The 27697-nt window shown below is 52.4% G+C and overlaps 9 protein-coding genes across 9 annotated transcripts; 4 read left to right on the forward strand and 5 right to left on the reverse strand.

Annotated features, from left to right (window-relative positions):
- Positions 1–651: 651 nt before the first annotated feature.
- Positions 652–2015, reverse strand: fsa4-2 (Methyltransferase fsa4; the record flags this gene model as incomplete). Its single annotated transcript, XM_036639609.1, has 4 exons — positions 652–953; positions 1018–1481; positions 1541–1667; positions 1724–2015. The coding sequence occupies 4 exons, from the start codon at positions 2013–2015 to the stop codon at positions 652–654; spliced, it is 1185 nt and encodes a 394-aa protein (XP_036494232.1).
- A 2697-nt stretch (positions 2016–4712) lies between these two features.
- mp1-3 (Cell wall mannoprotein 1) lies at positions 4713–5908 on the forward strand (the record flags this gene model as incomplete). The annotated part of the gene is made up of 3 exons (XM_036639610.1): positions 4713–4859; positions 4984–5365; positions 5490–5908. 3 exons carry the CDS (start codon positions 4713–4715, stop codon positions 5906–5908), a joined length of 948 nt encoding a protein of 315 aa, XP_036494233.1.
- A 1679-nt stretch (positions 5909–7587) lies between these two features.
- aflT-6 (Efflux pump aflT) lies at positions 7588–9528 on the reverse strand (the record flags this gene model as incomplete). Its single annotated transcript, XM_036639611.1, has 5 exons — positions 7588–8267; positions 8318–8498; positions 8554–8889; positions 8956–9237; positions 9298–9528. The coding sequence occupies 5 exons, from the start codon at positions 9526–9528 to the stop codon at positions 7588–7590; spliced, it is 1710 nt and encodes a 569-aa protein (XP_036494230.1).
- A 690-nt stretch (positions 9529–10218) lies between these two features.
- On the forward strand, positions 10219–12305 carry aurR2-3 (Aurofusarin cluster transcription factor aurR2; the record flags this gene model as incomplete). The annotated part of the gene is made up of 3 exons (XM_036639612.1): positions 10219–10620; positions 10658–10685; positions 10732–12305. 3 exons carry the CDS (start codon positions 10219–10221, stop codon positions 12303–12305), a joined length of 2004 nt encoding a protein of 667 aa, XP_036494231.1.
- A 287-nt stretch (positions 12306–12592) lies between these two features.
- On the reverse strand, positions 12593–14506 carry CGCS363_v007764 (uncharacterized protein; the record flags this gene model as incomplete). The annotated part of the gene is made up of 5 exons (XM_036639613.1): positions 12593–12852; positions 12910–13183; positions 13267–14184; positions 14249–14332; positions 14399–14506. The coding sequence occupies 5 exons, from the start codon at positions 14504–14506 to the stop codon at positions 12593–12595; spliced, it is 1644 nt and encodes a 547-aa protein (XP_036494236.1).
- A 458-nt stretch (positions 14507–14964) lies between these two features.
- Positions 14965–19635, forward strand: CGCS363_v007765 (26S proteasome non-ATPase regulatory subunit 10; the record flags this gene model as incomplete). The annotated part of the gene is made up of 5 exons (XM_036639614.1): positions 14965–15692; positions 15758–16099; positions 16164–16233; positions 16291–18650; positions 19596–19635. The coding sequence occupies 5 exons, from the start codon at positions 14965–14967 to the stop codon at positions 19633–19635; spliced, it is 3540 nt and encodes a 1179-aa protein (XP_036494237.1).
- A 1438-nt stretch (positions 19636–21073) lies between these two features.
- AOD1 (Alcohol oxidase) lies at positions 21074–23240 on the forward strand (the record flags this gene model as incomplete). The annotated part of the gene is made up of 4 exons (XM_036639615.1): positions 21074–21134; positions 21187–21445; positions 21672–22577; positions 22628–23240. The coding sequence occupies 4 exons, from the start codon at positions 21074–21076 to the stop codon at positions 23238–23240; spliced, it is 1839 nt and encodes a 612-aa protein (XP_036494234.1).
- A 197-nt stretch (positions 23241–23437) lies between these two features.
- atnI-1 (putative lipid transporter atnI) lies at positions 23438–24645 on the reverse strand (the record flags this gene model as incomplete). Its single annotated transcript, XM_036639616.1, has 4 exons — positions 23438–23728; positions 23780–24141; positions 24212–24347; positions 24418–24645. 4 exons carry the CDS (start codon positions 24643–24645, stop codon positions 23438–23440), a joined length of 1017 nt encoding a protein of 338 aa, XP_036494235.1.
- A 280-nt stretch (positions 24646–24925) lies between these two features.
- On the reverse strand, positions 24926–26290 carry CGCS363_v007768 (uncharacterized protein; the record flags this gene model as incomplete). Its single annotated transcript, XM_036639617.1, has 1 exon — positions 24926–26290. The coding sequence occupies one exon, from the start codon at positions 26288–26290 to the stop codon at positions 24926–24928; it is 1365 nt and encodes a 454-aa protein (XP_036494238.1).
- Between the last annotated feature and the right edge of the window lie 1407 nt (positions 26291–27697).

Genomic DNA, 27697 nt, shown 5'->3' on the forward strand with positions numbered 1-27697 from the left:
CAATGACATGCCCGAAATACGATGACGCACGCCTCCCATCAGCCGTGCGTTTTACCACGAGGAAGTTTGAGCATTGCGTAACGTTGTTATCTGCCCGGTTATAGTTCTCAAATCCTTTGCTAAATCTCCTAAAACTTACCGATAACGATGACAGGATCATCCAATCTTTTGCTCAGACTGATTGGACAATCCGGTCGGGCATTTTGGTGTCGGTTTCGTCTTCATGTACTGCAGAAAACTACCTTTTGTCAACTATTTAAGAATGTTTCACTCAGAGACCTGCAGGGGTTGAACCTTGGGCAAACGTAAATCTGGGGTTGGAAAGCTAGTTGATTCAAAAGATGGTTTCGCGCCTGCGGAACCGCTCCGCGACACGCGTTGTTGATGTTGCGGGGAGATTAGTGAACTAAGCCAACCTTCGTGGAAGTGATTGGATCAAAATGTTCAAATGGCTTTCTTTGCAAATCTGCCAATCGGAAGCATCCGCCATGGTCAATCATCACGATGTGCGCAACCAAACAGTCGGGTTATCCGATGCTGGACGCTGGATGGCTCGGAGATTGCAAACAGTTTTCAAGAAGAGTTGAGTTCTATCAAATCCGACGCCAGCCTCGTGTGAAATATTCGTCCAGTGTGCTGACATACGCCAACTTATGCCTTGATGCACTCAATAACCTGCATCTTCTTGTCCAAGCCATGAATTCCTTCCATCTTCAGTCCTGCCCGTGCGACCAGCTCTGCCCAATCGTCCGCGGTCCGTTCCTTTCCTCCAATCTCCAGCATGCCAAAGTCGTTCATAGCGGCCAGGGGATCCGGAGGATTCGACATAACCATCTCACTAATGAGAACTTTGCTGTCCGAAGCCATGGCGTCCGAGAGCTGCGTGAGCATCTTCACACAGACGTCGTCGCCGTAGTCATGTAGGCATCGGCGAATCCAGTAGATCAGTGCGCCTGCATAAGTCAACTAATGTCTGCAGCGGGAATGATGGAAATCTCTAGAAACTCAATGACTTACCCTTGACAGGCTGCGGCTTATGGAAATCATGCACTTGAAGCTGGACGCCCTTAAGCTCGGGCTCCGTCAATGCGGCCACCTCCTCGATGATCTCGTCGCGATCCTCCAGGACAACACGCTCTGCCGGAATGAAGGGGTTCTCGTTGAGAATAGCCTTGATGGCGTGGCCTTTGCCGCCGCCAACGTCGACGAGAATGACGCGATCTTTGTCTTCCGCAAGCTTTGACTTGACCCAGCTGAAGTCGTACATGCCAACCAACGGGATGAACTTTTGCAATACATCCATCGCTGCCATAAATCGCTTCATGCGCTGGGGATTTTCCTTTTGGATCTCCCATATGTCCCTGTTGGGCTGGCCGTGACTGTACGCATGAGGCGTGTGGAGACGGGTAACTGGTTCGCGGCGACCGTACTCGATGAAGTATTCAGGCAGCTTCAAGGCTGGGAGCATGTGCTCATCGAAACTGAAGTGAGAGGCACATGGTTAGCCGATGAAGATAGTCGCCGGGGCAGTGTTACTCACACCATGGACAGCAGAAGGCCATCGGGGCTTCCTGGGAGATATTGGCGAGAGAGCGCCGTGTGCCCGACTTGATCGGTTCCATACTGGCGCAAAACGCCGCTCGCGATAGGAACCCAACAGATGCGTCCTAAGGCAAGTGTCAATTGCCCAGCTCTGGTAGCAGCTTAATCATCAAGAACATACGAATCAGCGACGTCTCTGATTTCACTTGCTTGGCAAGTTCCGAGAACGAGATTGTGCCCTGTTCCGGGATGGCGGCAAAAACGCCCCAATCAATGCAAAGCCGCAGTGCCGTGATCTCTACATTCGCAAATGCCTTCTCCATCCAATCAGGGTAGGGAGTTCGGACTGTCTTGAGTATCTGCTTGGCAATTCCGGCAGCGGCGGCATTCTTTTCCGCGTCGCTGGCGGGCGAAGTGGCGATGCCAGAGAGCTGGGAGACCAGGTCCGTGAGTGTTTCAGTACAGGCTGCCATGGCGATTAGGCGATTACGATTGTTTGAATTCCGAAGGTCCTACTACAAAGAATAGTGATCATGTAATATCGAACAAGAGATGCTGATAGCAGGCGGCGGCGGTAGTTATTCTTCTTTTCCGGGCGTGGAAATAAAGCTTGGTATTGTGCTATTTAACCTCTCTCAAAACAGGCCTCTTTTGGCTTCTAGCTTCTGTCTCGCCGCTGCTGCACGAAATCACCGAGCGGATTTCCCGAGTTTACTGACGGACTTACAGGACCGAATCCGGGCCGCCCGAGAGACAGCCCCGCATTTCACTGATAACGCCGCCGGCGGCCGGCCGTAGCGGGGCCGATCCTTCTCGGTCTTTTGACATGGAATGCGCTGTCAAATAAAGTGAAATGCGAGAAACAACTGGCACCGGCCGAAACCCGAAAGGGCCGAAGGAAGGATCTTCCAAATATCCACAAAATGCCAGACTCTCGAGTCGATCAGGCGCCCCAGCCACCCAGGCTCCATTCAACTGACAGGCGAATCGCATTCCGCGGACTGGTCCGCCTTATGGGAAGGCTAGTTAGTCAGTCGTCATCCCATCTTTCTGTCTTGCTGCCGCACCGAATCAGCGAATAATCGCACTCGCATCGGCAACTCTGCTGTTAAACGTAAGAGCTGAAAGAAGGGGTGGAAAGGGCCTGAGAACGGCACCACGGCAACAGGAAGTGTCAGACAGATTCCTTCTCGAACAAATCCCGCCTTCTGTGCAGCGACGCCAGGCGAACGGAATGGCCGTAGCTCCGCGACTCTGCAACTTGACACCAAACCGCGTTTGCCCATTTGCAAAACCTCGTTCTGTCACTATCCGCCCTCGAGTTGACTCATGGATTGCCAAACTAGGAAGGCGGAGGGTAAAGGGAACTCAGCGACGTGGTCCAAGTTATGCGTGGCGCCCGTCTTGACAGGGCCTGGGTGACAGGAACCGATTAGGCCAACACGTCGCAAGTCTTGGCAGCCGCTTGTCTGGTGATCCGGCTATCCTTCTCTCCCCGTTCCGTGTTGGATGTTTGGGCGATGAACCGAAGGGCCCTGCGTCGCCAGATGTGGCTGCCAGCCGATCATCCGTGTCATTCAGCTTGGCTGGATGTTGGTTCCAATATGCCATACCGGACTACTACGCCATACGACATCATCGCCGCCTCTCTCCATAAACAGCCAAGACGATGCCGCGTATCCCCCCAGACTATAATCGCCGGTCAAGACCAACACAAACAGGCTTCTAGCTAGGGACCCTTTTTTTCTATTCGCGGGGGATCGGGAGGTTACTTCGATGGCCCCATCTTGGCGCGGTTGTGAGCGGCATCTAGAACACTAAGGTTAAATCTAGTGCTGTCGTGGAGTAGAGCCGTGAGCCGTGAGCCGCCAGCCGTGATGAAGCTAAGCCAGGACTCCTGCGTAACCCATGCGGCGATCCAGATGGCGACCCCGTTTGAACCTGTTTTGGGGCCATTCCCGGCTAACCGACGGGCACCCTCCTGGCGAAGGTTTTCTCCCCCTCACTTCCTATTAAGGCAATCCATACGCATTGCCTCCACTGACGCGTGTGGATAGCTGGGCTGAGGGCTCTGGGCTTGGGTCATCTGGCGTGCCATGTGTCGGTGTCGTCGACGAATCCATGCAAAAACGTTGGGCGAATGACAGATGTCGTCGCGCTTGAGGCTCCTTGACTCTCTGACTCGATGTCGTTAGTGCGGAGAGCCGAAACTGGCAAACCCATGAGAGCCTCAACCCTGCTCTCTCCCACGTTGCCACCAATACCCGTTGGGCATTCCTGGGCCGTCCGACGAATTTCTCCCAATACCGTCTCACAACGTCCGTAATAAGCGTTGCCGCTCGGGCATGGCACTCCTTGCCGATCTCGTAAAGGGTAGTTGCACTCGACCTTCTGAGACGACACGGTCGAGTTTCGTTTCATCTGAACTTGGACCAAGAAGCGCGCACGACTGACTATTCTGCTCTTGTGTTGGCTGCCCCCACACCAAACGACACAACGCAAATTCACACACACCAACTCTGTCTGCACGATGGGCCCTCCGACATGGCGCAATTCTCAATTCGTCAAACGGCCCCCGTGGAGACGCCATGGAAGCTATTGCTGCTCCCCTCAACTCTCAACGGCTAGGCCAAGAACACCAACTGACTTGTCGAGACCGGCCTAACGTGGCACGTCCTCCGTGCCCTCCCCCTGGCTCACCAAACAAGGGAGGTCTGTCGAACCACTTGAGACGCCCGAAAACAGCGCGTTGCTCGTTCTTTGCCTCTGCCTTCTGCTAAGGTGCGATAATAATATCCACACTCGATGGTTTCTTTCGTCTCAGACTTCGGAGGGGCTGTGTCCATCCTGGTTCGCCTGGCATCCAGCATCCCCCGTCGCCTCGATCGAGGAGGGTGGTTTGCTGCCGAGGTGAACTCACGAGATGAGCATGCCTGTGGCCCATGAGGTCAGCGCGCATCCATCCGGTTTGTATATTATGCTGATAGTTCCCGCGATCAATCGGAGATGAAAAAGGCTCATCACCAAACAAACTTTGTCGGCACAGACACATTCAACGCTCTCACATATATACTCCCGGGTTGGAGATTCACCTTGAAGGTTCTTTTTCTTATTCCCTAATCCAATACCTCTTACCGTATTAGCAGAATCACTCTGGATAGTGAATCAAAATGCAGCTGACCAAGACCCTCATCTTCACCCTCATCGGCACGGCCTTTGCCCTCCCGACCACGAACGAGAAGCGCCAACTCGCGACGATTCAGGGCGCTGTCACATCTGTTCAACAATCTCTCCAGAAGCTTGATACCGCTGTGAAGGTACGTGCATCCCAACGTCGGGCATATGCAGGTGCGGGATCAAAAGCAGCCGTTTGGCTCAATTTCCCACGCGCCCGCTCCTGGTAAAGCTCAGATCAGTCAGACTAACACGAGCAACCTGCAGGCTGCCAACGACGCCAGCACCGTCGCTGCCGTCCAGACCGCCGCCACAGATGTCCAGTCTGCTCTGACGAAGGCTCAGACCGACATCCAGGGCGCCCAGGCCCTGCAGCTGCAGGAGGCCCTCGGACTCCAGCAGCTCGCTACCGACCTCACCAGCACCGCCACGACGACCGTTGATGACTTGATCGCGAAGAAGGCCACCTTCGACCAACTCGGTATCTCCCAGGTTGTCGCTCAGCAACTCACCGCTCAGAAGCAGGCCTCCGCTGGTCTCGGCCAGGCTATCGTCTCCAAGGTTCCCGCCATCGGCCAGGGCATCGCTCAACAGTCTATCGACCAGATCACCGCCGCTATCGACAAGGGCATCCAGGCCTACGGCGGTGGTGCGTAAACCACCCCCCCTACGTCGCGCGCCGCGTCCCCTCGCTCTCCCCCCCGTCCGCTCGCTCGTCCTTCCGAAGAGAACCGTATAATCGAATACTAACGAATGTCTCCAATACTTTCCAGCAACTCCCGCAACTCCTAGCAAGCCTGGTGCTGCCCCCCCTGCTTCTGCTCCCGCTGCCTCTAAGGCGCCTGCTGCTGCCCCAGCTACTCCCAAGACACCCGCCGCTGCCCCTGCCGCTCCCAAGGCCCCAGCTGCCGCCCCCGCTGCTCCCGCCGGGGGCCTCGAGGGTCTGCTCGGAGGTCTCCTCGGCGGTGGTGGTGCTAACGGTGCTGCTGGTGCTGGCGGTATTGGTGCTCTCCTTGGAGGACTTACTGGTGGAGCTGGAGCTGGAGGAGCGGCCGGTGCAGGTGGTGCTGGTGGACTTGGTGGACTCGGTGCTCTTCTCGGTGGACTCGGAGGTGGTGCGACGGGAACCGGCGCGACTAAGGCGAACGTGGTGGATTTCTCAGAAGACGCGGCATTGGAGGATGAAGAATAAAGTACAGACCGGGATACTCCTTGCAGCTTAGTTAGCCTGTAGCAAATCATCATTGTTGGATCTTTCATTACTATTCTGTCTGTTCTCGTACAGCGTCTAGCGTGAATTTTGTTGTCTACTCTACTTCCACTACCACTCTCTAGCTGTTCTCAACCTGTCAACCTGAGAAAGCATGTGTTGAAGCTACATCATCTTCTCATCATGAGGGGGTGGGCAGTAGTGAAACGTTACTAGCGGGTGATCTTACGAGGCCCGGCGCGATCGGCCTCGCAGTCAAGTTTCGTAGATCCTTCACAGCCCTGTAGATGTGAGCCAAGGTACTACCCCAGATTTTCAGATTTAGTCCCGCATACCACCCAAAAGTCGCCGTGTTACGCTCCGGGTGATATCAGGAATCTGTCGATCCTATGGGGGCTGAGAATCGATTTGCCCCGCGGGGCAGAGACACATGTGCAACTTTGCCTGTGATGCCGCGGCCGAAGCTTTGACCAGGCAGGCCATTCTAAACAATCATCACATCCCAGTCTCTCAGCAACCACAACCCATCCCGTCAGAGGAGTATTTGACATGATGATATTATCTGGCGTCTTATGCCGTTCTTGGGGCCCCGCATGGCATAGGTCATGACAGAACTCTCCCCGCGTAGGATGCAAACTTTCAGTGACACAAACCAAGGCACTATCACGACCAACCCATTCCACGTCATTGCCTCCATCGCCTCTGTCACGTCTGTCATGCTCTCATGACAGCCTCTTCGCCACGTGCTCTTACCGATCGCCGCCAAGCGCCGGTCTTTTGACATGGTGGCTGAGGTCTGGCCTCCGCCGAGGACACCGGCGACTCTCCCGGAACACCCCTGCATCAGCCTAGTGTTACATGGAGGTCCGTTGAAGCAGATACTGACAGGGCCACGGAAGCCGGGGCCCCCGGTCGCCCCGGGTCCCGTCGGGGCCCTAAGAACCCACCCACCTGGTGTGCCAATCGCATCTTGGTCTGCCAAATGTGTCATTCGATTCCGGACTGCTCCAAACACTTTAAGCCCAGACCAGTGATCCATACGACGGGCGGTCTGGGAACAGGAATCGACTCATCGGAAAGATCCAAAAACGAGACTCGTGATTCGCGCATGGGCAGCTGAGGCCTAGTCGAGGCTTAGGTGTCTCGTCGATCTAAGCGACGTCAAATGATTTGGCAGGATCGACATCAACATCGGATTAATGTCAAAATCATGCCCTTGATAGCCAGTATGAGGTAGTATTCGTCTGCCCGCTAGCGTAGGATCGATGCCTTGGTCAAACTGGTTTGCTCTCAAGGTCCGCATGACTTCCCATTTTAAAGTCGGAAGACGGACAACTTGATGTTGTTTCCAGATGGCAAGTTGAACGTGAAGCATCATCGAAAGTTGTCTGTAATGGACTGGTGATCGGAAGGTCCTCAGCCGGTGCCTGATAGATTGGGCTGCTTATCAGCCGGAACATTCAACTCAACTTAAGGCATCATGCTGGACCCTCGTCCCATGCATTCATCAACCCCAAAAAGACCAGTTCAAGCGAAAAGAGCACCAATTTGTCACTGCTTTAGAGCTGAGATCCGGATTTTGGCTATGAAGCAAGTCTATCAAATTAGAAATCACACATGCATTTACCCCCACAAACGTTGTGTTCATCCGACGTCCTCGGCTACACCTTTTCAGCTGCCTGGCTTTCCTCAGCCTTTGGCACTTCCTTCTTTGTATTCTGCTTAACGCTCCGCCATTCCATCGCCAAAGCCGCAAGAATCGAGAGACAGGTCAAGATGAGTCCAAGACGGAAGACAACACGCAACGACTCATTGTAGCCAACCAAAACAGTCTGCTTAACAGAAGCTGGCAGATTTGTCAAGGAAGTGGCACCGCTGCTCTCAATCAAGGCGGAATTGAAGCCCGGGACCGACGATAGGCGCTCAAGAAGCTGATTGTTGAGGACGTTCTGGCCCACGGAGATGAAAATGGCACCTCCAAGAAGCTGAGAGAAGAACATGAGGGAGGTGCCGATCGGGACATCCTTCTTAGGAAGTACCGTTTGAGCGGCGATGTTGGGGACCTGAGAGGCACAACCGGTGCCGAAGCCGTATAGAATCTGGTACCCGATCCACTTGGCACTGGGAGTATCCAGTTGCAAAGTGTTCAGGAGTCCAGCGCCAACGCTCATGAGGCAGATTCCGATGATGAGGAACGGCGTGTAGTAACCGGTTCGGCGAATGAGACCTCCCGTCATCAGCGACGCAACGACCATGGAGAGCACCAGTGGGAGCAGGCGAATGCCTGATTCAACAGCAGAGACTCCTTGGATGGCCTGGAACCAGATGGGCAGGTAATAGACTGGTACTCGTTAGTTCAAGGTATGGAACATGTAGGTCAGCGATGCTTACTTATGATCATGTTCTGCGATCCGATGCAGAACGTTGCAAAGACACCTGCCAAGATGCTTCGCTGCTTGAAAACTTTGGGAGGGATAGTAGCTGTCTTGGGCAAGAAGATCTGGACCATAACAAAGCCAATCAGAAGCACGCAGGCGAGTACAAGAAGCGCAACAATACGTCCGTTGTTCCACTACACGCCATGTTAGGATATAAATGTCATCAATAAAAGAATCATCGCGACTTACAGCATAGGTCAATCCGCCCCACTGCAATGCCAGCAGCAGACAGACGGTTCCGGGGATAAGCACCGAGGTTCCGTAAAAGTCCAACTGCGCCAACTTGGCCTTGGTGGAGAGCGTGCTTGCCTCTCTGTCGGGGAGCTTCAAGAGGAAGACAATCACCAAGGCAGCGACTCCGCCGAAAGGAAGGTTGATATAGAAACACCATCTCCATGTAAGCCTTGTTGTGAAAGCACCTCCAACCAAAGGCCCAATGATCGAGGCGATGCCGAAGACAGCGCCGAACATGCCTTGGTACATGGGTCGCTTATGGAGAGGCACGGCGTGCACGATTACAATGATCTAGGCGGAGGCTGCATTAGATGGCGAATTTCTTACTAGGAGGGGCGTATCTTCCAAAGCACTTACCACGCCTGTGAGGATTCCCGCCGAGCCAACACCTGCCAGGGCTCTACCAAAAATAAAGACATCGGAACTGGGAGCGGCACCACAGATTGCGGAACCAACTTCGAAGAGGAGTACCGAGACAAGGAATGTCGCCTTGATGCTATAGAAGGAGTATATTTTGCCGAAAAGCAGTTGAAATGCGCAGGTTGTCAGGAGGAAGACAGAGCCATACCATCCGACGTCGGTTACAGAGTCGAATTCATCGGTAATTTTAGGAATAGCGGTCGTGATAATCAATCGATCCTGGAAGATGATGCTGTTAGCTAAGGACATTCTTAGTACAGGAGGATCTTCAAAACTTACGAGCGAAACTAGAAACATGCTAATGAACAGGGAGCCCAGGACCAAAACAAGACTCAGCCCTGAAGGATATTGGACATCTTCGGATTGATTCGTCTTCGTATGGGTTGCTTCCTGTGTTTCCATTGTCATATCGGTGTCTTCAACGACTGGGTTTTGATCGGGATGTGTCGAAGAGTCGGACGGTTGCGCTGAGACATGGGAGTCTCTGGATTGGTTCTGTTTGAAGAACATGATGAAGATAAGAGATGGGTGTGTTGCTGTTGAATGGGTGTTCTGAGTGGGAATCTGAGGCACGATACTGAGCGAGAGAATAGATACATCATTAGGTTGGCAAGTTGTGTCTTTTTGTATATTGATCGTGTTTCTATGTACCATAATATTCTCGGGCAGCCTAGTTGATGTCCCGAGAAGATCAACACCCAAGTCTGTTGTTTGAATGGCCTAGCATGAATGTTGAAATGCCTTCGGGCCCGAATAATCAAAATCGGGTTAGCGCATACGCTGCTGAGTATCCGCATGGAACGGGCCGGACTCCATATTCTCCATTTCATAGTCAGCAAGTCTCTGGCTATTGCCGCCAATCTTGGTGCGGTTTTGCACCGGACAAACCACGGAAATGTTTACAGGTCAATCCGGCGGAGGATCTGACCGTCACCCCTTATCCACCCGGAAGGAGGTAGCGCCATGACGGCCTGAGCGTGATTGGTTGGCCCAGCCCCGAGAAGGATCACACTAAGCTTCTTTCGTGGCCGAACCGCCCGAAGCCACATCCCGTCACCTTAAAGACTCTTTTGTCCACGGCTCTTCATCGTTATCTCTCTGCGTGACTGAAGATTGTCATTTGGCAATCTCATTTCCCGAGATCACGACTGATGTTCTCCAACTATTCACCGCCCATGAGACTACGCCCTAACCTCAAACATGGCCTCCGGATCACCATCACCACACAAGCCTGCCTGCTCTATCTGCTCACGCCGTAAAGTCAAGTGTGACAAAGGAGACCCCTGTTCCAATTGCCTCAAATCGCAATCTCAATGCGTTTACGAGGCTCCCGCCTTGCATAGAAGACCCCGAAAGCGGGCCGCCGACGATGACCTTCTCAATCGGTTGGCCGCTTACGAGGACTTGATGCGGAAGAACAACGTTGACTTTGCACCTCTGGCGCATACGTGGATCCCGTCTAAACTAGAAGCTCAAGTTGATGAGCCGGAGCCGATGCGATTCAATCCTTTGACACCGGCACTTACCAGCCCGGGCTCAGCAGTTGGTCGCTCGGATAATATCGATAATTCGTCAGGAGACACAGAAAGGCATGTCCACAACGTATGGTAGCATTGCCCCTCCACTAACTCTTCAGTAGATGTTCATGGTCAAATCTCAGCCCAGAGGTATGTCAGTTCCAAATACTGCGACCTCTTAAGTACCAAATCTAAGATATCCATCAGCTCAAGTATCCTCCAATCTACGGCGTCTGCCATAAAGACGATCCCATCCTGACACCGATGCCGTCACTTCATCAAATGTTCTCCGCCCAAAATATTTCACCCTCCCAATCTCATCCTGAACCTCAACACATCTATCGACTGTGGCAAATCTTCGTCGACAACATCAACCCTCTCTTCAAGATTGTCCACATCCCAACCCTACAACAACGCGTCCTTGATGCAAGCTGGAACCCCTCTTCAGCACCTCAGCCCCTGCAAGCAACCATGTTCGCCATATACGCCCTCTCCGTCACCTCAATGTCGCCGGAAGCCTGCCAAAAAGCTTTGAACGAGAGCAGAGTCGCGTTGATGACGCGCTACCGCACTGCAGCCTTCCAAGCCCTCGTCGAAGCGGATTTTCTCACGACAAAAGACTTTGAGGTTGTCCAGGCTTTTGTGTTGTTCCTCTTCATCAACCCCGAGTCCGAGCTGACGGCTACTCTGACTGCCGCGGCCCTGAAGCTATGCAGAAGCCTGGGCATTCATCATGCCAAATCAGATCCCAAGGTATCCTTTTTCGAGAGGGAGATGCGCATTCGGGTATGGTGGCAGTTATACGGACTCGAAGCGCGAACTCGCGCGTTGGGAAGCCCAGATTCGAGGTGTCCACCGTCGAGGAGTGAATTTGGCGATGTGCGCTCGCCCTTGAACGTCAACGACGCGGATTTGCACCCCGACATGACCGAGGCACCGATCGAGCACAGTCGCTCGACCGAGATGATATGCGTGCTGATGAAGCACGAAGTCTTCAACTGGATTCGTTCGACACCTGCAGCATCGTTGGTCTTCGAGCATATTGCCCAGAGCCGGGCGAGAGACAAGACCATGATGGAGGTCGAGAGCAAGGCCATCAACGAGATTGAGGGCATCTACTACAACAAGTACCTGAAGGACGTAGACAAGCGGATCCCGATTCATGCGCAGACGTTCAACATGGCGAAGCTGGTGATTGCTCGGATGAGGTTCAAAGTCTATCATCCCAGGTGTCGAAGGACCGGTAACAGCGACGATGTTGTCATGAGTCGAGAGGAGAATGACATGTTATTTGAGTTGGCGATGAATTGGGTTGAGGCGGCCGAGGCAGGTTTGCGGAGCAGATTCTCTGCGCATATCTTCACTCACATGACATCCAAGTGCCACATCGACGCCTACATCTACATCATTAGCGAACTTCGGTATAGATGCACTGGAGATCGAGTGAAGAAGGCTTGGCAGTATATTGAAACACTCTACGAGGAGTATCCAGAAATGTTGGAGTTAAAGAATACTTTCTTCGAGGCCTTGAGAGACTTGACTCTCGAAGCTTGGGAAGCCCATCACAATGTAGTGGCTGCAACACATGGCTTACGGGAGCCGGAGGCTACGCCTCGATTCATCCAGACCCTTAGGGATAGAGCAAGGGAAAAGATGGAAGTTGAGGCACAAGGGTCAATGGCTCCCAATCAGCAAGATCTTGATGGTCTCGGGCTAACGGATGACGGGAACTTGGATTGGGACTATTGGAACAATTTCTTGAGTTTGTGAAGGTTTGCTTAGCAGCAACCTATTTGATCGGAATTGGGTCTCCCCGGCCTGAAGCTTTGCATAGGATTGCGGCGAGAGCTGTGCCGCCCTTCAATTCACACTCAGTTGTCACTTATAACGCTCAAGTAACATCAAATCGGGAGGCATTGTTATGATTGCTTTGGGGAGCACAAATAGAACAAGTGTCCATGAGGCTAAGGTACTTCCTCGTAAGTACTAATCTCTTCACTAACGCTCGCAGATATCTCTCCTTGTGATTGCTTGACACACCTTGCTGTCCTTTGGCTTTAAATACTATCAGCCGATCTTTGCAACAGATCCACAACGTTTGCTCTGAATGCTTGCTGCAACTTTAGGTCTTCTTTGGTGTCATCGACAACCTCGAAGTCCCCTTTCAGACACTTGAGAACGACCTTCTGGTACTTGTCTCCCATTTTAGCTCCAAGACGCTTTTCCGCATGCTTGATAAGATGCTTCTTAATAGCGTGTGGGTCTCGAACTTTGGAAAACCCGGACTTCTCGAGGGTCAATACCGGTTGCCACAGCCCTATGGCGAGTAAGCATTTTGTTCAACTCGCTTTAATTGCAACACATCTACACATACCAATCTCAAGAAGAACCACGCCTAGAGCATAAATATCGTGTATCTTGTTGAATATCTGAGTCGGATTTTGCTGTCGCTCCGGATGTCGATAGATATCCCGAGACAAGCATGCGTCGGCATGCCCGTGTGAGAAGTATTGTTCTGGGCGGCTGAACTCGAAGCCTAAAAGCCATGGTTCCGACAGGTCAAGATTGTTGTCAAGAGACGTGACGCTCTCTTCCGAGTCGATGATTGGGAAGAAAAGAATGCTTTCGCTGCGGAAGCTCTCGTGGACCTAGTCAGCGTCAGATTGGAACATATCAGGCGACTTTGTACAACTAGATCAGGTTTCGAGTGGAAGATGGCATGCATACGTACCCACTTTACAAGGTGAAGTTGCGAGATACATCTAGACAATTTTACTGCTAGACAGAATCGCTGACTCAGGGACGGCGGGTGAGAATTGTTTCCAGAAAGAACGTCAAGGAGACTAGTCGGGCAGGGGTTAGTGGCTTCCGGTAGAGAAAACATGTATGCGACCCTGTTTTGCGGCGTTTGCCTCATCCAGCCTTGGCAACTCGGTGTCCTAAATGCAATCTCTTTGGGCTGGTGAAGAAGGTTGGCAAGCTTGTCGACAAGATCCCGCGTTCGGTCGTCAAGTGGTATGGGAACAGGCGAATCTGGGGAGTAAGAACGATATTCGACTAGGCACGGCTTGCCCTCCCATTGAAATATGCCAAATTTGTCTCCAAATAATCTGGCATTCTCAATACATTGCCGTAGAGAGGGGTCGTTGATCTCGAGGCTTTGAGCGGTGGTTTGATTCTGGCTAGCAGCTAGTTGAAGCCTTGCGTCGATGTCAAACCCTAGCGCTCGAGAATTGTCATCAGTTTCGAGACGGTTGAGATGCTGGAGATTGACACCTATGGATGTTCCAAGACACCACAACTTGATGTTTTCATGAATCCTGCCGTTCAGTTCGCTGAAGTCCTGGACGATAATTCCCACCCGCTTCTTGTCCACAAGAGACCACTTTATCCGTTGGAGCGACCTGGGACGTTTCAATACTGAATAGGTGGAACTCAAAGAAGTGCTACTGGGAGCTGGCGAGAGTGTTGCCAGAAAACCTGGTTTCGCTGGAGACTGAAGATCCCTATCCTTAGTGTCGGCTTTCTGTCGGCGACCGAGAAGCTTGTAGGCCTGTTCTAACACATCCGATGCCTGTTCAAGAAAGACATGTATCTGGTCTTGAACATCTTTGTCGAATTGTTCGAAGAGCGACTTGCCTCCATAGGTCTTTGATCCTCGCATCAGTCAGGGGCACAAGCAATGACATGAATCTCAACACCTCAGTACTCACACTGGACTGTTCGAATAATAGCAGCTGCAGAGCTCTTGTTCGGTTGTTCTCATCTCGAATCTTGCTCTCTAGTGCTCTGGTGTCCTACTCAGTGTAGTTGGCTCAGCTATATTCTCATAGGCTCATTCTCGGGCTGGCGGGGACTCTTACAGTGTCAAAGTCTCGATAGTTGGAGACTAGCTCCGCCGTTCCGTTACCAATCTTCCATAATTGGTCGAGCACAGTGATTGTAAATCCGGCAATGCTAAGGGGGTCCATCGCGATTCTCGCTTAGACTTATGTGCACTGTGACCGATAAAAGTCTTGTGAATGCTTGAACATTCCCAATGATGCTTTACGCAGTCGAAGTCGAGGAGGCGACAGATAGCCCTCATTTTGTTTCCACCAGTCATGTCCTGATCATGCAGTCAGCTTGTAGCATGATTACTGCACCCCTGTGCGCGGCCTAGTCTTGACTAGAGCCATGCAGCCTGATTCTGCCTCGTGCGACCCAATGGTGCATGGGAGCCACGGAGCCTGATTCTCAAATAGGTTTAGGTCCCCGATGATGCAACTGGTTCGCTGCTCTTCCCCTCAAGAGTTCAAAAGTAAGATCAAGACGAATGCGCTTTGGACATGAGTACTGACCTCTTCTCGTTTTCGTATGAAGAGATCGATAGTCGCGGCATGAGAAACGACGTCTTCATCCTCCATGAACTAAGACCACTTTTGAGAAGATGGAATGTGCTCCAGCGTCGGTCGGCTCAACATTGAGCTGGAATACGTTCTTATCTCGAACATCGGTTTCTACACTGACTTGTGCCATCTTCTCGGAGCGGCAAAGCCAATCGGTAAATGGGCTCGAAGATGTCATCCGGGCAGTGGGTTCGCTTCATCTACGCCGCTACCGCTACGAGGAACTAGCCCGCGAAGAGACTCTTGGTGAGGGCGAGACGTACCTGGTAGAGAAAGCAGTCCAGGGTGGCAGCGTTTTCGCCATCAAGCATCTTAAGATTAGCAACACCCCAGACGAGAAAACTTTCCGCAGGAGGCTCAGCGCAGTGACCGTCGAGGCGCAGATCATGAGACATTCACCACTCAGAGCCCATCCTAATTTTCCCACCGTTGTTGGATATGGTTGGAATCTCCGGGGCAAACTAATCATGCCTTTCCTAGTTGTTGAGTACGCTCCGCTGGGGACGCTGCGAGAGTATATTCAGAAGCTTACTCCGACGCTTTCTGACGTTGAGATTCTTCTTGGTGACGTGGCGTCAGCCCTTGCGGCCTTGCACGTATGCGGCATTGTTCACGGCGATGTCAAACTGGACAATGTACTGGTATTTCCATCCCTGGACCGTCCCGCCAAGGCGTTGGCAAAATTGACGGACTTTGGCCACGCCCTTATTCTAAACGACAAATCGAAGAAGCAAGAGGATGAAACTGTCAAGTACGGAGGTACAACGATGTAGGTTAAGATACGACCCTATCCTAAGGAACAACTCAAAGCTTCTTGACTTACCATGTCAACAGATACAATGCCCCGGAAGTGAGAACTCAAGACTTGTTCCCAATAGACAGAACAGAGGTTTGGAAATGTGATACTTGGGCCTTTGGCCTTCTCGTATGGGAGGCCTGTATCGGAGGGGAAGAATACACCAAGTACCTTGCAAGGAGAGGCGTCGCCGCAAACATCTCAGGCAACGATCCTGGCATCAGTGCAGCTGAGATGCTGCACCATGCAAAGCGATGTCTGCCTAAGGGGCAACTTGGCACGGTCATGTTTCTTCGGGTTGTTCTACACAAGACCATCCAGGAAGATCCCATGAAAAGAGCTGCAAGTATACGTGATCTCCCTCTCTCAGCAAGATGGAAGTACGTACATACACTGTGTTCATTCATCCCATCATTGACCTCAAGTTCAAAGCTAATAGATTAGAACCGGTGACCTACTTGGACTTGAGACTGATTTGGCCCTGCACTTTGAAGCACCTAGACCAACCTACGAAGTATTCCTTCAACGCAAGGTGACAGCTCAATTGAATGGAAGACTGACATTCTGGTAGATGTTTCGTCTCGACACCGGGAAAGAAATTCTTTGGGATCACCAGCGACAGATATTCCAGGGCTTGAAACAAACACATACTAATAATCTGTCAAGTCAGCATGGACCCATATCCTGGCAGATTGCTCTATGCTATCATGTCGGCTTCGGGACCATTCAGGACGCTCAAAACACACACAAGTACTGCGAGATGGCCAGGTCAAAGTTTCACCCGCTTGCCATGGCTTTCGGGAATTTGCTGGATCCTCACGAGAACGACTGCTCAGAATCGCCGGAAGAACCTTATGCTACGAAAATCTCCAGCTTGCTGCACTCTAATTCGACTTACTCAGAAGCAATGCCAAGTCTAGTAAAAGCATTCTTTGACGCAAACTCGTCAGCAATATTTGATCTGTTATCCAAAGGGATCCCCCTGAGCTCTTGCTCCATTGACGGATGCAGTCCCTTCCACTGGCTGTTCATGCTTCAGGATACAGTCTTGGAAGAAATAGTCGATAATCTCTCTGGGAAACTAGAAAGACGTCTAGTCAATCTTCCGATGTCCTCGAAAGGATCAGTCCACGACCAGTGGCCTCTGCAATTACTGGGCAGTCCGCTAGCGGTTGCCATCTCCGTCAACAGTTTTCCAGCGGTGAAGGCACTTCTTTCCCTTGGCGCTGATCCCTTTTCCCTCGTCTATGGCCAAACGCAGTTTCCATCAAATGACACTCGATCTCAATGGACGGCTTTTCATATTGCGGCCAAGTACCACTGCAGCGAAATCCTTGCCTACTTACTGGAGCAAACGAAATCCCGACAGCAGACAAGTATCAACTCTCTCGCTTGTGTTCTGAGTTCATCAACCACCCTTGAGCGTCTTGCTATGCATGGTTCTAACCATGCTAAGCAGCTTGCTGAGACCGTACGACTGATTCGCGGGATACAGCCTCTTGGGGCCATGGACGCATCTGGAAGAACTGGTCTAATGACGGCGATCGACTTCCAAGACTATCATGTCATCGCAGCTCTTCTCCGCTCCGACAAAGGACTTGCGAAGATGCCTTTTCGATCCCCTACGAGCCCGCATATCTTCACATATCCCATCCACTTTTCGGCTCAAATCGCAGCTCGTCGCGATGTTCCCGAGACGCTTACCATCCCTAAATTACTCCGCTCATACGCTGAAGGTGTCAGCGGTAGGGCATTTTCTCGAGACCATGTGGGGAAAACACCACTCCATCTAGCTGTGACTGGCCATTCATGCGTTGTCGCCGGCTGGATCCTGGAGGAGAACGTCGAACTAATGCAGGTCGAGGACGTCTTGGGCCGAACACCCTTGTACTACTGCGCATCTTCTGCCAACATTAATCTGCTTCTAGACAAAGGCGCAGATTTGAACCACGTCGACAAGAAGGGAGCGACTACTCTTCATAGGTTTTGCTATGTCGGAGCATCCGATCTCGTCACTTGTCTCCTCAGGCGGAAACCGAGGCTAGATGTCAGAGATGATATCTTTGGAACACCACTACACTGTGGGGTAATTAGCGGCACTATCGACGTGGTTATGGCCCTGGTGGAAGCAGGTGCGCCACTCAATGCTACCGACATAAATGGAAATACAGCCGTTCATGTTGCAGCTAAGCTCAACCGACATAACATTTTGCGTGTATTGATCCAACACGGAGCGGACATCAGCTTACGAAATATCTACGGGCGGGATCAGAAGACCATCTCTCTCTGTGCAGCGAAAGGGTTCAGTATTCTGAATATCTTACATCATGAGGGCAGAGACGCTCATGAAAGCCAGTGGATTCTCAAGAACGTCAATGAAGATGAGAAGACTTCTGGGCTCGGAAAAACGCCAACAGGCAATGTGTCCCCAGACTTTCTCTGGGAAGGAGACTCCATGTCCGTCGCGGAACCGGCCGACTCGACGAATATGTGGCAAAATGCGGATGAGGACTTCTACGTATACGGAGAACAGAGGAAAACATACGATCAACGGAAAGAGAAATTGGAGAAGCTTGATCAAATCACCAGTACTATCACACGATATCTCCCGAGCCTATACCAGGATCGCGAGGCAATCACAGTTGTGGTCACCCTGCTTTCCGTCTTCTTCGATGACATCATATGGCAACCGGGCATTGCAAGCCGGATAATTGAAGTCATCGCGAGGGCAGCTCATGACTTTGCGTACATCATACACTATTATGTCGAGAAGGCGAGACGTATGCAGCAGCGCGTCGAAGCATGGGCTAAGTTTCTAACCACGCATGACGGGATCCGTCTGAAGGACAACGAACAGTTGGACTGGTTTTGGTCTCATATGGAAGGCAACGATCCTGTTGGAGCACTTGAGCAAGAGGGCAAGGAGCCAGAGTATTGGCCAAACAACAAGATATGGACACTCACTAGTGGAGTCGTCAGAAAACAAATGTCTCCATATCTTTACTTTGCAAGACGAATATCTTTGCGGTCCCTTTTACATCAGATCGAGGAAAGATTGCTTTCCAAAACCGCGGAAGAATCTGCGCATTTAAGAGATATGGAGGGCTTGACGGAAATGGAAATTCGCAATATGGTGGATGAGTCAGAAGAAGATGTAACAGATGAGCGCGAAGCGACTTCAGCCGGGGTGCGAAGGATCAGTGAGCTGGAGGTGTCGAAAAAAGAAAGTGAGTTGGCCGGGTGGGAAAGAGAAAGAAGACGCGATGCGGAAGTCAGGCGAGAAATGGAAAGAAGGCGGGAAGCCAAAATAAGACAGGAAGCGGAAAGAAAAACAGAAGCAGAAAGGCAACGAGGAGAATCAAGTCCAGGGGAACCGAGGGGGGAAGAGCGGCAACAAGAACCTCAACCAGACGAACCGCAACTAGACGATCCATGCTGTCAAGAGGAAGCGAGTTACTTCGATCATGTCAACCTGGTGATCGACTGGATTGCCACTATAGTGATGGACAGAAAACCTCAGACTATATTCCCTGGCAGACAGAAGTCGGACATCGAGGATATGGCGCGATGGGAAGTAAAAGCCATGTGTTGGAAGACACCAGTATTCGACCATGAGGTCCCAAACTACTCGGCAACATTATTCAATCATTTCCCGCAACTATCGGAACAAGTGTGGCGGGAAAGCTCCTCTCGCGAGTATCTCAAATGGAAACACAAAAAGGCTTTTGTCTTTTTACGGGACGACTTTCAAGCTCAGTGGGCTACTCGGTTTGAGTTCTTCAAAAACGTCCATACATCTTGCAGTCAAAGGATGAGAAAAGAACAACCTGACGCGGGCATCGAAAATATCAAAGAGTCAAAGCTAACTCTGGGAAGGAAAGGGAAGTTCAAGGCGTTTCGAGAAATCTTCGAGTAGGAAAACAGCAGCTCTTGGCAACCAGAATTTTGAATGTCATGCTAATCAATCCTTTAACATGCTCACCTATGACTCTCAGGGCCTTGATAGCAGAAACTAATTGATAGATAAAGCGCTGGTAGGCTTGTTCCTGCTTTTCAGGAGCAGGTTTAATTGAGGACTATCGAATTGCATGTTGCCTAAGATGTCCGCTCTTGGCGATCGATTTTGCTCAAAAGGTACTGGTGCCAATTGAGAAGAATGGAAAATCTCCTCCAAACACCCGAGTCATTATTTGTGGTTCTCTTTCCTTGCCTTACCTTGTCTCACTTGAGGATCCCAGCTGAGACTACAATGGGTCGCCCATGATTCTGCGACAGCCTGATGATGCGAGCAATTCCAGCCTAAGAGAGCAACAACATCTTACTTCACCGACAAAATACCAAAATTCCATATCAGGTTACTACAAATATGTCTATGTTACATAGGATCTGACGAAGCGCCATGCGCTTCAAAGCATCATTCCCCTTCTAGAAAATGAACCGCAGCGTGCCATCACTCAGCAACCTCCTTGGCGGACCCTTGTTCACCCCGCAAAGAGGATCCCTCCCACATCCCCCAACAAGGAAGATGGCAACCGTCCTTGGAAGCTCATTCGTCGGGGGCCCGGCGGCGCAGCCCCTCGGGATGGATTCCCGTCTCCCCCTCATCCCCCGCACGCACACTGAATCCTTCGCCGTCCCCAGAGATCGTCGTACAAACCGCAGCACGTTGACACGTCCGACCTCGTTGAACTCTAACAATCCTTCGAGTCAGAGTCAGTATTACGAGTTCTCCATTGTTTTCTCCGTGTCTCCCTAAAACCTGAGTGCTCGCTTCCGATGGCCCTTAGTCAATAGCGCAGTTACACAGCAGCTTGCATGCCCCTAACACGCATCCCGGCTTCGCCCTGAATGGTAAGGCTAAACCGAAGAAGCATTAGGACCCTTGAAAGCTGCAGCGATTAGCAAACACGCCAGCATCCATTGGCCATACAGACGAAAAGGCCCCCTGTCTAAGACACAGCGTACGAGGTCTCTACCTTGGCCTGCTTCCACGATGCAACGCGGCACAGCTCCAGACACATCACCAAAGGACACCCTTCCCCGCACCCGATGCACCTCGCCCGCCCGGCCGCCTGGCGCAGCTGGCGGCCGCCATCATCCGTGCGGCCATGTGCCCCAACAATGGGTATCAGAACGAGAGATCAGCGCGCGGAAGCACTGCGGAATGAGAGATTTCAGCAATGTCTGGGCGCGTTTTCGTCTCCAATGCAGCTTTGGCGGTGCGGAGTACGCATATAAAACCTAGGGTCCGCGATGTGTTTGCTGCTGCGGCCTTCGTCCCGACTCTCTCTGGCCCGTTGTCTCTCTGATCCATTGAGAACCAACCGTCTTTTGTTTTCTGCGATACCGCCGCAATGGGTCTTACAAAGAAGTTGGCCGATGGCCTAGATGAGGTGGACGTGATCATCGCTGGAGGTAATACCGAAACTTGTCTACAACGACTCGAGCAATTGCTAACAATGAACAGGAGGAACCGCAGCTTGCGTTCTCGCCAGCCGCCTCGCGACAACTGCGCCAGAACTCTCAATTCTGGTCATTGAGGGCGGAACCAATAACCGCGACGTCCCCAACGTCGTTCATCCGGCCTTTTTCCTCGACCACCTTGCTCCCGACAGCAAGACCGCAATCTTCTACCAAGGCAGCCCATCGGAGCAGCTGGCAGGCCGCAGCCCCATTGTTCCATCTGGGGGCATGCTTGGAGGCGGTTCCTCCATCAACTTCATGCTGTACGTAATTTTGCCCAGAATTCCGCCCTTTACCCCACGAACACCGTACCCAACAGCTCGTCAACGGTTTCATCCCGCCCCCAGATCCGAAATGCGGGGGAACGCGGCATATGAAATCGGGAAGGGGGAAAAGTTGGGGTAGCTCGGGGTCTAGCTCCAGACGATCGGCCTCTTTCTGACTCTGCTTTGCCTCACGAGACCCATTGCTAACGAGTCATACTTGCAGCTACACGCGCGCCCAGAAATCCGACTTCGACTCTTGGAAGACACCCGGCTGGTCATCCCAAGACCTCCGGCCTTACCTCAACCGCTTTGAGACGTACCATGGCAATGGTGACCCGGCAGACCACGGCAAGACGGGCCCCGTGCACATCTCTTCGGGAGGCTTTCGGGTTCCGGGTGCCGAGGATGACATCCTGGCTGCGGCGCAGCAGATGGGATACTCCGAGATCCGCGACCTGCAGAACATGGAGGCAAACAATGGCTTCGAAAGGTGGATGCGTTACGTCTCACCTGAGGGAAAGAGACAAGATGCTGCCCATACCTTCTTGCACCCGCTTCTCGAAGACGGCAAGCACCCGAACCTCCACGTCCTGGTTGAGTCCAAGGTCGTGAAGGTCATCTTCGACGAGCACAAGCGTGCCGTCGGTGTAGAGTACACCCCGAACCCCGACTACCAAGCTGTCCTGAACACGACGAGGCACCCCGTCAAGACCGTCAAGGCCAAGAAGCTCGTTGTCGTCTCATGCGGTGCATGCGGTACGCCTGGAGTCCTCGAGAGGTCTGGTGTCGGTAACAAAGAGGTTCTCGCCAAGGCCGGCGTTCCCGTTGTTACCGATCTTCCCGGCGTTGGACATGACTACCAGGACCACCATCTCATTCTCTACCCTTACAAGACAGCGCTCTCAAAGGATGAGACACTCGACGAGATCTTCAGTGGACGCATAAGCCACGAAGATGCGATAGCGCAAAAGCACAAGATGCTGGGCTGGAACGGCGTTGACATCGTCAGCAAGATTCGCCCAACCGAGGAGGAGATTGACACCCTTGGCCCTGAGTTCCGCGCCGCATGGGACAAGGATTTCAAGAACGATATCAACCGCCCATTGATGCTCAGTGGTTTCTTGCATGGGTAAGGCTTCACGTGTTCATCTGAGAATCCTGAAGACTAACATAATCCAGATTCCTCGGTGACCACTCCGGCATCCCAGTAGGCCAATACACCACCGGCGCAAACTACACCGCCTACCCCTACTCCAGAGGGCATATCCATATCACGGGTCCCAACGTCTCCGACCCGCTCGACTTCAACCCCGGCTTTCTCACGGACGCCAACGACATTGACTTGAAGAAGCACATCTGGGCGTACAAGAAAGCCCGCGAGATCGCCCGGCGCACAGCCCTCTACCGCGGTGAAGTCGCCGGCGGCCACCCTGCCTTTGCGCCCACGTCCAAGGCCGCGCTGGTGGATGAAGTTTCTGCAGATGCGCACAAGAATGTCGTAAACATCGAGTATACTGCGGAAGACGACAAGGCGATCGAGCAATTTGTCCGAGAGAACCTCAACACGACGTGGCACTCGCTGGGAACGGCTAAGATGGCGCCAAGAGATGATAAGGGTGTCGTTGATTCCAGCCTAAGTGTGTACGGTGTCGAGAAGCTGAAGCTCGTGGACTTGAGCATCTGCCCGGAGAATGTGGGCGCGAATACGAATAATACTGCCTTTGTTGTCGGCGAGAAGGCAGCTGATATCATTGCGAAGGAGTTGGGCATTACGGTTCCGCCAAAGCTATGAGTGGAACTTTCTTCGTAGACATCCAAGAGGCACTTGAGATATTTATAGCGCAGCGATAGTACAGTACACGACAAGAAATGTGACAGAGACATCTTAGATTACATATGACATATTATTACAGCTCGCGTCAACGGCCTGTACCTCAATCCTACTGGCAGGTGAGCCAGCTTGCATTGAGGATGACCCTGAGAGGAGAATCATGGGAAACGTCCTTTAGGCAATGGCGAGACTGAACCATTTCGATCAGCCTGTCCCAGCTCCTCGTAGCGTCCCTGACGTCTTGGTATGTTGCCCATCTCAGATTCTTCCATGATGACTCTGTCGAAAGCTGTTTGAGTTAACATTCGACCAGGATGAGAAACATTCAGAATAACCAGTGCGACGGACATGGGCACAGCGTCGAGGCAAATCGCGTACACCTCAGCAGTTATTATCGTCTCATTCATTCCGCCGGGACCGAATTCAACCAGCCGAAAAATGAGTCGAACCTAGACGTCAATTAGCACGTGTCCTTTCAAGACACTCCCGGAGGTGCTTACGAAGATGAGGATCAAGACGATAAAGATAACCCAGATCAGCTGCAACGAATTGGCATTCCAGGCCGACGGCGGGTTCTTTCGGACCTTGACGTGCAGTTGCACAACCACTGCAGTGAAGACGGCGATGAAGATGAGCTGAACTATGCAACCTGCAGTGTAGAGAACCTTTCCCGTCTGCATCGTTGAAGCGCTCCCCTGTCCCGATAGCATCGAGCCACCGGCTCCCTGAACGCCAAAACAAACCAGATCAGCACCGACAAAGAGCTTCGTCATATAGGAGGCTTTGATGCGGAAGACTCGTCGGTCTGGAAGAGAAAAGTGGACGATGCGAGCGCCGACCATATAGGCATATGCGTTGATCCCTAAGTAGACGGCGATCAGTGACTTGTTCGCAGCCGTACGTCTCCTGAGTGAATAAGACAGATGACTTACATAAGGGGGCGAGCATAAAGGTGAGCGATGAGATGATGTAGAATGGCAACACACGGCCATTCTTCGCTCCTAGTGTTCTGAGGACGAAGGCAGAAGTCTCCCAGACGCCGGCCATGATGATAACCCAGCAGTAACGCTAAAGCAAAGTTTGAGTTAGATATCAGGCCTAACCTGAATATTGGATGCGGAAATCGATGAGCGCTTACTTGCTTGTACATAACTGCCTGGACGAGGTGAACCAGGGCCGACAGGCCAAACAGAATGGCGAGAGCGAGGTTTCCTTCGAAGCTGGGGACATAGGGCCAGAATCCGTGGCAGGCACCATAGGGAACATGGCCATTTGAGTCCGGGGCGATGCTGATACATGCGGCCGCTGTCGTCTCAGTTGGGCTTGGAGTTGCGACCAGCGTCGAGGCGGATAGTGTGGCTGACATGTTGCGGGCTGTTGTCGCTCGCTGACTTCAACTTGAGAAGGGAACAAGGTCAGCTCTGGCAGAATAAAGATGCTAAAAGATGCACCTTTAATCGCCGTATATCCTCCATTGTCTTTATGTATGATTATCGCCAAGGCAACAACAAGATATTCAGCTGGTGTTCATCAACACGAGCTCTTGGCACCCCCAAAACCATCTCCCCAGAGCGCGCTCCCGATTTCCTCTTTGGGAAATATCTCCACTTCACCTGTCTAAGCCATCCCCTTACGCAAATGTGGCCCTACTCTATGACAACCACCTCGCGAAAGCCCTTGCCACACTCAATATCCAATCCCACAACTAGCACACTCCTCTTGGCCGCAGGAGATCTCGCCTCAGAAAGCTCAATACTAGGCCCCATATCCCCAAAAATATGCACCGCTACCCGCCCGCGCTCAAGAAGCCCCCTCTGCAAAGCCAGGAGGGGCCGAAAGAGGTCTTTGGGCATGAGAGATCCCCAATCTTGGCTTGCCGACGCCAAGAGCTCGAGGTGGCTTTCGATCCACGATATAACGGAGGGGTCTAAGCAGCGCAGCCCGACGACTTGGCCAACAATCCACGTCAGACCCAGGTAGTTGTCGTCATCGCCGGTGCATGGTACTTCTTCTAGGCCAGCGAGGATCTGGAGGATAAGGTGGTTCCATTCGTCTCTGTATGCGGTAGGAGGTGAGGTCGCGCCGGTGACGATGTCGAGGGCCTCGTCGGAGGAGAGGGCTTGGGCGGCGGCGTAACGGGCGTAGTTCATTGCTGCACGGTAGGACTGGAAGGTGAGCGGTTCAATCCGCGGACCGGGCGGTTGTGAGGCGAGCTGCTTCTTCAACCTGGATGTCGTGCCGTAGATGGGTCGGTCTTCTAGCGGAATCGAGTCGTGCCAGGCATCCAGCCTATCGCGAAGGCCGGCCACTTCTGTGCGGCACGATGCTTCTTCGCTTTTGCCAAGCCCAGAGGAACACTTGTTGACAACTGTTTGATACAAATCTGGCCAGCTCGATATGTCATCTGTGCTAGAACTCGTCTTCAGCAGTCGATGTAGTGATACGAGGGCGTACAGCCGTCGACTCTCGACCAGAAGCGCAGCCAGCTCATGGCTCTTGTCGTCCGATGACTGGAGCAGATCCCAAGATTGGCCAAGAGCCTCGGATGGCAGGACGGGAGCAAGGTTGTCCCACGGCACACATTGAACAGAGTACCAAGCTTTGATAGGAAACCACGCGGCGACCGCCTGCCTGCCCAATGTTGAAGAAGAAAGAGTACCTAGGTTATCAGCAATGAGCGCGGCAGCTTGCTTGGCATGCGTGAGACCGCCCAGGTATGTCCCAAGCTTCATCTCTACAATCGACAGCACGCTGAGGATCGCCAGGGAAAGAGCCATGTGGTCGGCGTCTTCTACCGGAAGACATTTGGCAACGTCTTGAAGAGACAAGTGGTAGAACTTCAAGGCCGTGACTTGCGTATCGTTCGGCGCATCGCTGCTAAACTCGACTGGAACGTGCGCCAGAGCATACCGCTGCACGATATGCGACGCTGTCATGTCCCACACCTTGCAAAATCTCGCGAAAAATGCGTGGAAGCTGAGAGGGAAAGTGCGCGCGCAGCCATTTCTCATCGTAGCCCTCCGCCTTGAGCTCTTCTTCCGGTGTAGCTGGCGATGAGCCTGGTGAAGCGGATGTCCCACTTTGCCGCGAATTCACCGGCGTTCCCCGCTTGGCCTGCCTCCGAGCCTTCAGACGCACCGGCTGGGGATCTTCTTGAAACTTGAAGCCCGTTTGGTACCCGGCGCACGGGATGTTCAGCCGCATGCAAGTCTGACAGTGAGGCTTTCCTTCATCGCACTGCATCGATTGATTAGCCTAATTGAAAACACCCAAAGCAGTCATAAAGAAAAGTGTAACCGACTTTGGTGTGCCGCTTACGACATGTTAGGCATCCGGAACGCGTTCTGGTGATTCTCGTCTTACGCTCGTTGGTCATTTCGTGGTGTGTTGCTCCGAGACATGCTGGAAACGGTAGGTGTTGGGGAAGGGGAACTACCTATTTTAAGAAACAAGGGACCGCTTGAAACCTTGTACAAAAAGGTTAGCCAAGACAAGGACCTTGCTCTCGGTGTGGGGAGAACATTATTCCCGCGAATATGGAGGACTTTAGCTTCTCTTCGGGACTGGAGATTGCATTTCAGAGGCACAATAATCTAAATCTCAATCCTATCAAGTTGAACAGTGAGGCACTCGCTCATGTTTCACAGCGGCAGTAAGCCGGAGTCTCGGCGGCCGGACCGGAGCCAATGGTGGGGCCTATTGGAGCCTGCCGGGCGGTGGCTGTACGGATCCTTCCCATACGGGCCGACCGTGTTTTCTTCCGCCTGTCAGATGACGCAGGGCGCACTCGAAAGATCGGACCAACTGCGTTCATCCAAAGTATCCTTCCGGATCCTTCGTATTCCCCAATATCCAACACATCACCAACCAGAAACAAGCCTCGGCACGCCTCAATCATACCGAGCTGAACCGGCCTGGGCACTCTACCGTTTTACCCGCCTCTTTAGCCCCCATGCTGCAAAACCTTATATCACACCCTACCATATCATGCCTGTGTTGTTAAACCGCCTTGCCGTAGTAAGCCTCTCCCGCGAAGACAGTCTCACTCCGAAAACGTCCCACCTGAAAGGGCGTCACAAAGTAAGAGGAGGAAGATCTTCCCGCGTGGCCTTGGCAGCCGCTCAACCTTGCCCTGCGCGGAAGCTGTCAAAGCATGACGAAGGCGATGCGCTGATGCTACGATCAACAGCTGAAGACTAGATTTCGGAAACTATCTTAAAGATGCGTATATCTAGCCGGAGTGTATTGAACGGAATAAGTCTCTTGGGTGTTACGTTCGGCCGTGTTTCTACGCACCTCGTAAGGTAAGAGGGGAAGGGCAACGCAAGTTTGAGGCTTTCGGCGACATTATCTAAGCCGCTTTTGAATTCCCGAAACTCGATTCTGGGCTGTCGATCGGGGCCTGAAGTGGTTACACG

This window comes from Colletotrichum siamense (genome assembly GCF_013390195.1).
Source record: "Colletotrichum siamense strain Cg363 chromosome Unknown KSG_Cg363_contig05, whole genome shotgun sequence".
NCBI lineage: Eukaryota > Fungi > Ascomycota > Sordariomycetes > Glomerellales > Glomerellaceae > Colletotrichum > Colletotrichum siamense.